Source organism: Alosa pseudoharengus, unplaced genomic scaffold (genome assembly GCF_046254945.1).
Source record: "Alosa pseudoharengus isolate Yale_2024_CS ecotype anadromous, Long Island Sound unplaced genomic scaffold, YU_APseudo_1.1 YU_APseudo_1.1_scf_16, whole genome shotgun sequence".
Taxonomy (NCBI): domain Eukaryota; kingdom Metazoa; phylum Chordata; class Actinopteri; order Clupeiformes; family Clupeidae; genus Alosa; species Alosa pseudoharengus.
Window position 1 is genome coordinate 12,343,049 of NW_027468630.1, and position 13,382 is coordinate 12,356,430.

A 13,382-nucleotide genomic window follows, 5' to 3' on the forward strand; every position below is an offset into this window, starting at 1 on the left:
TCACTTTGACATCAACAGTAGCACGACCCAAACTGACCACCACTACCACCACCACCACCACCACCTCCACCGAGAAGGTATCGACCACAGAAGGAACTACCTCTGCCTCCACTCCTACGCTGGCTATTCGCCCCACTCCAGAAGCCACTTCAGCACTGACTGGAAAGTCCACTCTTGGGCCAGACGGAGTGACGACATCCACCTCTTCAGCTCCAGTGACCTCTACTCTTCCCACGGCACTCTCCACCAGAGCAACCGAACCCGTGAGGTCAACAGAGACATCGTGGTCACCCGTCACTCGGTCCACCTCAGAAGAGTCTTCCGAGGCCCCAGAAACGCCCGCTGCTTCAGGGGAACCCACCACCATGACTGCCCCGTCTACCAGGATGTGCACAGTAAGTTCAGTCTCACTAGACACAATACACCACCTTGTACTGTCATACCAATCAGCCTATATACTGATAAATAATTTAATATTTTGTGTTAATTTAGTAACACACTGATACTGTAGTAGTATAGGCGTATGGGTAAGGGTGTTTTGATATGTCAGTAGGTTAATTGTCTTTATTACGTTTAAATGTCTGATTACACTGGAACTGCACTGTATAAAGTGTAGTGTAGTTTCAGTTTTAAATTAAGTAAGTATAAGTATATATACTCTTTTGATCCCGTGAGGGAAATTTGGTCTCTGCATTTATCTCAATCCGTGAATTAGTGAAACACACTCAGCACACAGTGAACACACAGTGAGGTGAAGCACACACTAATGCAGTGAGCTGCCTGCAACAACAGCGGCACTCGGGGAGCAGTGAGGGGTTAGGTGCCTTGCTCAAGGGCACTTCAGCCGTGCCTACTGGTCGGGGTTCAAACCGGCAACCGTCCGGTTACAAGTCCGAAGCGCTAACCAGTAGGCCACAGCTGCCCATACCTAATACCCATAATTAATTAATACCCATAATACTCATAATTAATATCCATCTCTTTATTTTTACCACTTTTCTTTCAGCCACCGTACTCAGAAATGATTGATGAATGTACCAAGTACATTTGTGTTGGTGGACAACTGGTTTTGTTCAACAAGTCTCAGAGTTGCCCATATAACTCCGTTCCCCCTAACTGTGGCCTTCTGGGATTTGCTATTCTCGTGAATGGAGACAAGTGCTGTCCTAAATGGGATTGTCCATGTAAGTACTTCACGCAAAGACACCTTCACACACGCACAAACACAGCACACACACACACACACACACACACACACACACAGACACACATACCGGTACATGCACAAACATTAGAAGAAAGCAAATGTTGATGTTGATATGCCATACTTTATTTCTCTCTTCTGAATCCTCTCTGGGCGTCTTCTGATTTAACACCAACAGGTCGCTGTTCTGTTTTCCCTGACCTTAATGTAATCACCTTCGATGGCAACAGCGTGGCCATCTACAAAGCAGCCTCCTATGTGGTGACCCAGCTGCCCAATGAGACTGTCAGCATTCTAGTCCAAGAGTGCCCAGTTTCAGATACGGTAAGTAGACCGTTATAGAGCTACCTGGAACATCTGTGCTTAGTATGAATGAAAGGTGTTATCATCAATAATTGTTTTCTTGCAGCTACTGTGGAACTTCACAAATCTCTGTCTGGTAGCTCTGAACATAACACACAAATCACACAATGTCCTCATCAACAGACTCCAGAGAAGGGTGAGATTTGTCCTCTTGCTCATTAAAAAATAATAATAAAAGTTAGGTCAATAAAATACATGTATTTTCACAAATCAAAGTCCTAACTGCCTTTATTTGGAATATATTCTGCAGTTATATGTGAACTCCAGGTATGCCAAGCCCCGCTTTAGGAAGCATGGGTTTGAGATCCTGGACACGGGCAACATGTATCTGATCAGGACTCCTACAGGACTGAAGATCCAGTGGTTTCATAGCACTGGCATGATGGTGCTGGAAACAGACACATACAACAAGAAACTGCCCACCATGGGCCTATGTGGTAAGTACTTCATGGAAGTGTACATATCCCATGGTTGATTTTTATTGTCAAAAATTAGTCAAATGTACTAATAATGTACTACAAATGTACTAATACTGGTAATACGTTTATTTATTTTTTAATCATAAAGTTTATGTTACATTGGAATTCAAACATCTTCTTTTGTTGGTTTCTTTCTTTCTGTCTTTTCCCCCTTGTCTTTCCTCCTTTCCTTCTCCCCTCCCACGGAAGGTTGCTGTGATGGCAACCCAGCTAATGACCTGACCCTGTCCAACGGCACTACGGTGGGGGAGAGCGAGGACCCCGCCGTGTTCATCGACAGCTGGCAGCTCCCAAACACCACCAGCTACGTCAGCCAGAGCCGCAGGCGCGAGGTCAACTGCTCCACCAGCGACTGCTCCCAGTGCCTGGACATGCTGCACATCAACAGCTTCACGCCCTGCCATGACTACGTACGTGTTCCCGCTCTCCTCACACTCAATGTAATGCTACAACAGAGATGGCTGCTGATAGGAGCGATGAAGAGTGGGATGTAAGAGAAGAGTGGGACGTAAGAGAAGAGTGGGATGTAAGACAGTGGGATGTGTGTGAAGATAGTGGGATGTGTGTGAAGACAGTGGGATGTAAGAGAAGAGTGGGACGTAAGACAGTCGGATGTGTGTGAAGATAGTGGGATGTGTGTGAAGATAGTGGGATGTGTTATAAGATTTGTTTTTGTTTTGTCTGTATTTTTTAGTGTTTCACGATCAGACATGGAACTTTGGGGAGATATCAAATACAGACAGTATACCCTGTGCTACACAAAATGCGTATTGATTTATTTCTGAATGAAAAAGTGTCAGTCAAGTTTGCATTGTGTGGTTTTAGGTTCCACCTGCGACATTCTGTGAACTGTGGGTACGAGATGCGGAGTATGTCAACAATCCATGTGTGGCACTGGCTGCGTATGTTGCCTCTTGTCACAAGTTCAATGTCTGCATTGAATGGAGGAGCCCTGACTACTGCCGTAAGTTCAGACTAATAACTAATAAGTCCACAAATACTCCCACTGGTGTAGGAGGGGCGGTCAAAAAGTCTCAAGACGTTTCTCTGATTCTAAGTGGTGCCCAAACCTCAAACGTACTCAAACGAGTATCTGAGATATGAAAGGAAGTTGTTTCCTGCACATCCGATTCCATCAGTGACACTCATTTAGACGTATTCATATGTCGAGTTGTGGGGCTGTATTTTTTTAAACGTGAATGTTTCTGACCCCTCAGCCTTCCACTGCCCTGAGACTCTGCGCTACCAGGCCTGTCTGACCACGTGCACGGCGCAGTCGTGTCCCAATCATGAGTTTGAGTATGACCCTGAGCAGTGCTCCGGCCTGACCGAGGGCTGTGTGTGTCCAGAGGGGACCCTTCTCCACCGGCCCTACTCATCCCTCTGCATCCCGCCCAGCAAGTGTGGTATGGAGAACCTAACATCTGTCTGTGCTATCTGAGATCTGTGCTATATCGGATTATTCTCTAATTGTAAGAAAGTTGAAAAAACCCTGCAATTGTGCAATTTCTTGCAATACCAACACATTTTTTCAACATTTTTTACTTACAGTTTGGCAGATCAGAGACAATACACTTTGTTGGCAGGCATTTGATTTAAAATCTCATACAGGCTGGTATGAGCTGTCGAGCCTCCATGTACCTTATACACAACTCCAACAGTATCATAGTGTATTTGAAAGAAGCACTAGCACTTGTTTTGACCAGGGAAAGCTATTTGTTATGGCTCCTGTGCCGACGCCGAATGATCCACATCCTTCACAACTCTCCCTTGAGGGTCTCTGTCCTTTTGAAGCGAGCTGAGGGTCGTGTCCTGTTTCTCCCCAGCGTGCACGGACAGCTTCGGGACGCCGCGTGCCGTGGGGGAGGTGTGGAAGGCCTCCAAAGATGGCTGCTGCATGTACAGGTGTGAGAACGACACCATCGTGCCGGTGGAGTACAACTGCACGGAGACGCCTCCGCTCGAGTGCAAGAGAGCAGGAGAGGTGGTCATCAGCCTGGCCGATGACAAGAGCTGCTGCCCACAGAAAGCCTGTGGTGGGTATTACAACTGGCACTAACGAGGGCTCAATAGGAATGCTACAGGCTACCAAACATGTGTCTTTACTACAATAATGGGATTGTGATGGTGTTATTGTTAGGGAACCCTATAGGGATTGTGATGGTGTTGTAGTTAGGGAACTCTAAGGATTGTGATGGTGTTGTCATTAGGGAACTCTAGGGATTGTGATGCTAATGTGACTTTTGCATTAAAAAGAGTTCAATAGGAATACTACCAAACATGTTTACCATTAATATAATTCTGTATATGCCTTAAAAACATAATAATATACATATACATCAATTACAATGTTATTTGTTAGAAATCTGATCTTGTGATTTGAGCATCTCTTTGCAAAACTGTTTTCCAGCAGTGTTGTTGTTTTGCAGTGTGTAACCAGACTCTTTGTGATGCTGCACCTCCTGAGTGTAAGTTTGGAGAGAGGGTGGTGTCGTACTTCAGAGAAGACTCCTGCTGCCCCGACTATGCCTGTGGTAAGTGGACTCACCGCTCGGACATGAGCCTCTGCATGTGAAGCATGCTTCATTATAAACTGACAGTAGTGTGTGAGACAGCAGATTTTATATTGTGTGTTGTACGGAGGAGAATGTAATAAACTACTGGAATTGAATCTTAGCCATGGCTAATGGCACAGCCAGTGGTTCAGCCAGTGGTTCTCAAATGGGGATACGCGTACCCCTGGGGGTACGTGAAGGCACTCTAGGGGGTACGTGAGATTTTATAATATACATATATTTAAAAAGAAGAATCCATGCAAAAATACTTTAAAAACAATTCAAGAGAGAACACTACAAATTAGTGTTTTGCATATTGATGGAGTTTTAAATGGTTATATGGTCACTGTTTTCACTACATTAGTTTGAATCATTTGCAATAAAATTAGACATGGATTATTACAATTTAAAATGTTCAAAATAGTTTTTTTCTCCAAATGTTTGAATTTTGTATGTGTTTATCAGTTCCAAAGTTTAATCAATTAGACACTGATGGCACAGTGCTCTGTTTAAAGTCTTTTTTTCTCAACTAAAAATGCTTTGCGCTGGTTAGGGGGTACTTGGCTGGAAAAATATTTCACAGGGGGTACATCACTGAAAAAAGGTTGAGAACCACTGGTCTATGAAACAAAGGATAGAGACTGCAAAGTGTGTTTCTCTCTAAACTATTAAAGCTCATGCATATGACGTGTATTTATTAAAGCTCATGTATATGATGTATTTTTCTCTCTATTAAAGCTCATGCATATGACGTGTATTTCTCTCTATTAAAGCTCATGCATGTGACGTATTTTTCTCTCTATTAAAGCTCATGCATATGACGTGTATTTCTCTGGCTGCTGTTTAGAGTGTGACCCTGAGCTGTGTGAGACAGAGGTGCCACCCTGTCGGGACGACCAGACCCTAATCGCCACAAAGGCTGATGGGAGCTGCTGCCTGGCGTACATCTGCAGTAAGTCACAAATATACAGGCGTACAGTACATCTGCAGTAAGTCACAAATATACAGGCGTACATCTGCAGTAAGTCACAAATATACAGGCGTACATCTGCAGTAAGTCACAAATATACAGGCGTACAGTACATCTGCAGTAAGTCACAAATATACAGGCATACATCTGCAGTAAGTCACAGATATACAGGCGTACATCTGCAGTAAGTCACAAATATACAGGCGCACATCTGCAGTAAGTCACAAATATACAGGCGTACATCTGCAGTAAGTCACAGATATACAGTACAGGCGCACATCTGCAGTAAGTTACAAATATACAGGCGTACATCTGCAGTAAGTCACAAATATACAGGCATACATCTGCAGAACAGTATGTCTCAAGGCTGGTGCACAGAGAAGGAACTGTTCACAACATTCTGGAGATGGCCTGATGGTAGCTGGAGATGGTATTTAGCTTTACAGCATGTTTGAAGCCTGGCAAGGAAGACCACATGCGCACATCTTCCTTCTCACAGGTTTGGTGTTGGTGTTATCAGGTGTCTTGGTACTACAGTAACTCGCGTGTGTGTGTGTGTGTGTGTGTGTGTGTGTGTGTGTGTGTGTGTGTGTGTGTGTGTGTGTGTGTGTGTGTGTGTGTGTGTTTGTGTGTCTGTGTCTGTGTATGTCTCTGTGTGTGTGTGTGTGTGTGTGTGTGAACACTGTCAGTATGTGACACATGCCCAGAAATTATTCCGAAATGTGAGGAGGGGGAGCTGCTGACGGTGGATGCTAACAGCACTGATCGCTGCTGCCCGGCCTATCAATGTGGTAAGGGGAGGCAGACTGACATAACCACCTGACGATTCCCTCTACTCTAGATTTGTATTCCTCTGCAGACCCTACCTGCCCCTACACCCTACATGCCCCTACTCCCTAATGCCCTGCATGCTGTCTAGACCCTACATGCCCCTACACCCTAATGCCCCTACACCCTAATGCCCTAATGTACAACATTTTGTCGCCACCTCATTGCTCTGCACTTCTGGTTAGCATTACACATACAGCCTACCAATTAAAAATCAACTTAACTGTTCAAATGCTTGAAACTTGAAATGCTTATGGCATACTGTACTTACCCAATGCAGTGTGAAATCCATTTCATGAGCTGATAATTAGTCTGCTATTGTACAGTAATCACACTCCACTATGTGTTCTCAGTTTGTGAGCCATTCCGCTGTGCAGAGTTCTCCTGTCCGCTGGGTATGGCTGTATCTGTAGACAGCCTGCCAGGCCGCTGCTGCCCCCAGCACACATGTGGTAATGCATTCACTGTCTTCCATTCACTCTCACTGTGTCACCGGGCTGTGCGTCTTCTTTAACCACCATCTATCTGATATGTGTGTTTTACAGAGTGTGCATGTGACAAGCTTCCAAGTCTGAAATGTGCGCTGGTAAGTACTACCCAGGTGTGACTCAGTTTACCAGCGGGCGACTCTAATTCTGCTGATTTACGTTTGTGTCACGGTGCGATTTATAGCTTTGTGGTTGGCTTTGTTTTTGTTGTCCAGGGAGAGATCATGCAGCCTGACAGATCATATCAGTTTGACCCCATTAACCAGTGTGGTTGTAAGAGATACAAGTGTGGTGAGTGAATCATCAGACTATGACTTTGTTGAAAGCCAGTACTATTGTCTGAATCTGAAGCAGAGATTGAACACATTGATTACATTTTGATAACCTGTTACTCATGGGCCTTCTCTGATTGTTTAACACTCTGTAAAACGGCATGAGACATCTGCAATGTTTTGGCGCTCTGTAAGTGATATTAAATTTAAATTTAAATTTTGATTAATTCATTGATTAAATATTGATTAATTCATTGATTAAATATTGATTAAATATTGATTCATTCATCGATTAAATATTGCCTTCTTGCTCCTATTTGGTTTGCAGCTATTTGTAGAGCCAGTCACCTCTATGTCTCCATACACTGAGTGACAGTGTAAAAGTTCATGTAAATGTTGTGTGTGTGCATGTGTGTGTGTGTGTGTGTGTGTGTGTGTGTGTGTGTGTGTGTGTGTGTGTGTGTGATGCTTTGATTACTCAGTGCGAGACGCTGTGTGTGTGAACGGGGAGAGGGGTGTGATGCGGCCGGGTCAGACCCTGGTGGAGCACAGCGATCAGGGCGTGTGTTCCACCACACACTGCACACACACACTAGACCCGCTCTCCGGCTACCACCTCATACGGACCACCAGCACTAACTGCTCTGCTCAGTGCTACCCGGTAGGGGAACACACACACACACACACACACACACACACACACACACACACACACACACACACACACACACACACATATGACTGAAAGCACACTGCCACCATATGCAAAGTTGTAAAAACAACCCAGAATTTATAATGGAGGACTCTATACTACTTTGTACTGTCTGCATATATTAATGGATTATAATGGGTACAGGACATCCACAATAACTTGTTTTTTTTAGTTCATGATGTGTTATTTGTTGTGGCTCTCTCAGAATCAGATGTACATCCCACCCAAAGACCTGTCCTCGTGCTGTGGAGTCTGTAGGAACATCTCCTGCCTCTACAAGAATGAAAATGGCTCCGTCACTCTGTTTAAGGTAGACTGCTCTGAGATGGCACATCTGCGTATTATTAGGACATTCTACACATGGGTTAAACCTAGTCCTAGACTAAAAGAGGACTTCAAAGAAGATCCTCACCAAAGTTTAAGACTAGACTTCATATGAGAAACTAGCCCTTGTGGATTAAGCCTAGTCTTAGACTAAAAGCTTTTTAATTCATTGAGTTCATTAAAAAAAACTGTCCTGTAATGTTTAATGTTATGTGTAAAGTTATTCCAGTCCATGAAGCATATTTCACCTAACCCCACCCCACCCCCCCCCCCCCCAGCCAGGGAAGACGTGGGTGTCCGATTGCATGAGGTATGAGTGTGCAGGGACCCAGTCTGGGCCCACCCTCATCTCCTACTCCTACAGCTGCCCCCCCTTCAACGAGACCGAGTGCATGAAGGTGAGCGAAGCGCACTAACCACACTCACACACCACGCACGCCACCACACACACACACCACGCACGCCACCACACACACACACCACGCACGCACGCCACCACACACACACACCACGCACGCCACCACACCCACACACCACGCACGCCACCACACACACCACGCACGCCACCACACTCACCACACACACACACCACGCACGCCACCACACTCACCACACCCACACACCACGCACGCCACCACACACACACACCACGCACGCCACCACACACACACACCACGCACGCCACCACACACACACACCACGCACACCACCACACACACACACCACGCACGCCACCACACACACACACCACGCACGCCACCACACACACACCACGCACGCCACCACACTCACCACACCCACACACCACGCACGCCACCACACACACACACCACGCACGCCACCACACACACACACCACGCACGCCACCACACTCACACACCACGCACGCCACCACACTCACCACACCACGCACCACGCACGCCACCACACACATACACCACGCACGCCACCACACACACACACCACGCACGCCACCACACACACACACCACGCACGCCACCACACTCACACACCTCGCACGCCACCACACACACACCACGCACGCCACCACACACACACCACGCACGCCACCACACTCACACACCACGCACGCCACCACACTCACACACCACGCACGCCACCACACACACACACCACGCACGCCACCACACACACACACCACGCACGCCACCACACCCACCACACCCACACACCACGCACGCCACCACACTCACACACCACGCACGCCACCACACTCACACACCACGCACGCCACCACACCCACCGCACCCACACACCACGCACGCCACCACACTCACACACCACGCACGCCACCACACCCACACACCACGCACGCCACCACACACACAAACCACGCACGCCACCACACCCACACACCACGCACGCCACGCACGCCACCACACTCACACACCACGCACGCCACCACACACACACACCACGCACGCCACCACACCCACACACCACGCACGCCACCACACTCACCACACCCACACACCACGCATGTCACCACACTCACCACACCCACACACCACGCACGCCACCACACTCACCACACCCACACACCACGCATGTCACCACACTCACCACACCCACACGCCAGCAGCTGGAGCACACTCAACACACCCAGCACGCCAGCAGCAAGAGCAGTAACCTGTAGAGCGGAGCGCACTCAACACACCCAGCACACTCAACACACCCAGCACACTCAACACACCTAGCACGCCAGCAGCAAGAGCAGTAACCTGTAGAGCGGAGAGCACTCAACACACCCAGCACACTCAACACACCCAGCACACTCAACACACCCAGCACGCCAGCAACAAGAGCACACTCAACACACCCAGCACGCCAGCAGCAAGAGCAGTAACCTGTAGAGCGGAGAGCACTCAACACACCCAGCACACTCACCACACCCAGCACACTCACCACCAAAGATTCTAGAACAGAGCTCCGCTCTAGAATCTTTGCTCAACACACCCAGCACACTCACCACACCCAGCACGCCAGCAGCTAGAGCAGTAACCTGCACTTTATCACAACTAATAACTCACATTCATGTCTCTGAAAACATAAGTTGGCTCATGTTTGTTATTTTTAATATGAACATTTACAAACTTTCAATAGATCCATATAATATCCAAGTGACATTCCTTTATATTTGTGGGGGACATCAATGGGCACTCTTTATCTTACCTTTCAAACAGTATTTGACATTTGCTTTCTTATTCTAGATTGGTGGTACCATAGTAAGTTACATGGATGGATGCTGTAGAACATGTGAGTACTATACAGTGCTGTTTATCAGGATGAACTTGTATTGTTTAGGCAGTTCTCTTAAGTGCCACACCTAAGGATGAACTTGTATTGTTTAGGCAGTTCGTTTAAGTGCCACTCCTAAGGATGAACTTGTATTGTTTAGGTAGTTCTATTAAGTGCTACACCTAAGGATGAACTTGTAATAGTCATTCAACTCCATGCCTTCTCAGTCATGCCTCCTGGTCATTTTATTGATGAAATGCAATACCTTGAGAAAGATCTTGCATAATTATTTTTAATAAGCAGCAGCATGGGTAATGTTATTGTGTGATTGTATCTTTGAATGTATAATGCTCAATGTAACAATGCAGAGCCATGTTAGTCTCATGTGTGGCACTGACAACCTATACTGCACTGTACCAATCCCACCAGGTACTGGATTTTCCCTCTTCCCATTCCCTGTTAGCCCTTTGAAACCTACAGTTAGCACAAACTGTGAAAGAGGTACCAGACAGATATGAGACAACCAGGCTCACCAGCACCATTGTTGATTCCCAACAATGTACTGTACTCCCCCCTCCATCTCACCCAACCAATGGAAAACAATATAGGACACATGCTTTGGAAAAGACAACATATTTATTAGTTTCTCTCTGTTAGCGACTCTTGTGATACGACTCAGTCTTTCCCCATTTTGCTCTGTACGGGCAGTGCATTGTTGATCGCCAACAATGTACTGTTGGTAGTGGCCAAGTAGTGAGTATTTGTGTAGCTCTTGCATGTCTTTGTTGGAGCGTGCGATTGAAACTATCGTAGCCAATCATCTAGTTGTGTAGAGTCTGGTATGAGGGTTCTATTGTAATGCATTGGGTGATATGGCACAAACAAAACAAACAACAGTATCTGACCCAGACTCGGATACTTGAATTTAATTTAATCAGCTTTAATGTTTTAGGTTTTATTTATTCTCTAAAAAAAATCATTTTTTTTGCTACTTCATGTGCCTTGTTACCCAAACAATTACACCTTTCTACAATTATTATACAAATGTACAATCATATTAAAACCAGTAGGATATATTTTCTTTCTAAGTAGATAGTGATCATCTATTTTGCCATTTAAGTATAAAACACACTTTTGAACAGAGGGCACATAATTTGATGTTTTATTACTTATTTTGTAATTAAACAATATGGAAAACACCCACTTCAACAATGCCCTCTATTCTGAAGTGTTTTTAATGTCTATTATTTACTAGTATTGTCATGATTATATTAATTGCTTTGTAGCCAAGTGGGGAAAGATTTGTTTAATACCACTGATCTTTGGACCAAAGGTGTGCTGTGGGATATGATGAAAAGTTATGATAGGCATCTTGAGCATGAACAAAAGTAATATGCATAAGAGGGCTTTCTCCATTGTAATGGCATGCACAGTTTACTTAAAGGAAAATTCTGGTATTTAGCACTTTGAGTCCCTTTTCTGGTTTGTTTTGGATGAACTAGAGTGGTGGACACCGAAATTTTGACGATTGGTCCTGTCTCGACTTTTCTGACTCGTTTTGAATCGCCTTTGACTAGTCAGAGTGGCTGCCTACAGGCATGCTCAAACATGTCCTAAAACAACCCTTAACGTTTTTTTTTCAAAACTGTGCAACTCACCGAGTGGTTAGTGTTGTTTGTTGATTATTAAAATCAAATATACTGTATCGGCGCAATGTATGATTTCCAGCCGTCTTATTTGCTATTGTGGAACTATTTTTTCAGACACCTCACAACGGCGTATAAACTCCCGCTCAATATTTGAGCCTGAAGCATAGACGGTGGCGCAGTAATATCAACGTGCAATGAGTCTTCCAACAGAAATCAATGAGATTTTACAAAATGCCAAATAAAACACGACAGAAACTGTATTTCGCTAAGCTACTTGTTTTAGAACATCAACGAACACCACTAACCACTCGGTGAGTTGCACAGTTTTGAAAACGAACGTTAAGGGTTGTTTTAGGACATGTTTGAGTATGCCTGTAGGCAGCCACTCTAACTAGTCAAAGGCGATTCAAAACGAGTCAGAAAAGTCGAGACAGAACCAATCGTCAAAATTTCGGTGTCCATCACTCTAGTTCATCCAAAGCAAACCAGAAAAGGGACTCAAAGTGCTAAATACCGGAATTGTCCTTTAACCTGTGCCTCAGCGTTGTAGTGGATGAATAGTGATTGCTTTAAATTACATTCTTGCCCATTTAATAACATTTCAGGTAAAGAAGATGGCAAGTCATGCCAGAAGGTAACTGTAAGGATGACGATCAGAAAGAATGACTGTCGAAGCAACAGACCGGTATGTTATCCATTCAGACATCTCTCAAGCCCTCATACCTGAGATATGTTCCAGTATGGTATGTGAATGTCCCACACCAAGATGGTTGCTGGTTGCCTGATGCTTGCTGGTGATGTCCCCTTGCAGGTGAACATAGTGTCATGTGACGGGAAGTGCCCCTCAGCTAGCATATACAACTACAACATCAACACGTACGCACGCTTCTGCAAGTGCTGTCGTGAGATGGGTCTGCAGCGGCGCACCGTCCAGCTCTACTGCAGCGGCAACTCCACCTGGGTCAACTACTCCATCCAGGAGCCCACCGACTGCTCCTGCCAGTGGTCGTAGGTACGCCACCACTCCCCCTCCACCCAGTAGGTCTTCCAGTGCCAGGGGGCACCTGTCTCACGCCATGCCATCCCAACCCAGAGCTGGCACTACAGGGGGGCAGACCAGCTAGTGCCAGGGCCAAGTGAGACACTTCAGAGTAGGGATACCATGTCTGAACATCAGGGCCTGCTTTTGGTGACACATTAACACTGAGGTTTGTTTTTGAAATGGTGGCGTATTTATTTGACAGAAATTCAAAACTGTAATGTACAGGTAGTAAGACTG

The 13,382-nt window shown here is 45.7% G+C and overlaps 1 protein-coding gene across 1 annotated transcript in view; it reads left to right on the top strand.

Moving 5' to 3' along the window:
- The window catches only part of otog (otogelin), a 49,110-nt gene extending 35,995 nt beyond the window's left edge, over positions 1–13,115 (top strand). Inside the window, exons 41-61 of the mRNA XM_076288008.1 lie at positions 19–395; positions 1,007–1,184; positions 1,383–1,528; positions 1,614–1,703; positions 1,818–2,004; positions 2,236–2,456; positions 2,872–3,010; positions 3,264–3,452; positions 3,873–4,082; positions 4,476–4,580; positions 5,449–5,553; positions 6,261–6,362; positions 6,753–6,851; positions 6,945–6,985; positions 7,103–7,178; positions 7,642–7,820; positions 8,077–8,181; positions 8,474–8,593; positions 10,427–10,472; positions 12,709–12,788; positions 12,915–13,115. Coding sequence (XP_076144123.1) covers positions 19–395; positions 1,007–1,184; positions 1,383–1,528; positions 1,614–1,703; positions 1,818–2,004; positions 2,236–2,456; positions 2,872–3,010; positions 3,264–3,452; positions 3,873–4,082; positions 4,476–4,580; positions 5,449–5,553; positions 6,261–6,362; positions 6,753–6,851; positions 6,945–6,985; positions 7,103–7,178; positions 7,642–7,820; positions 8,077–8,181; positions 8,474–8,593; positions 10,427–10,472; positions 12,709–12,788; positions 12,915–13,115 — 2,996 coding nt within the window. The remainder of the gene's footprint in view (positions 1–18; positions 396–1,006; positions 1,185–1,382; positions 1,529–1,613; positions 1,704–1,817; positions 2,005–2,235; positions 2,457–2,871; positions 3,011–3,263; positions 3,453–3,872; positions 4,083–4,475; positions 4,581–5,448; positions 5,554–6,260; positions 6,363–6,752; positions 6,852–6,944; positions 6,986–7,102; positions 7,179–7,641; positions 7,821–8,076; positions 8,182–8,473; positions 8,594–10,426; positions 10,473–12,708; positions 12,789–12,914) is intronic.
- The last annotated feature ends 267 nt before the right edge of the window (positions 13,116–13,382 follow it).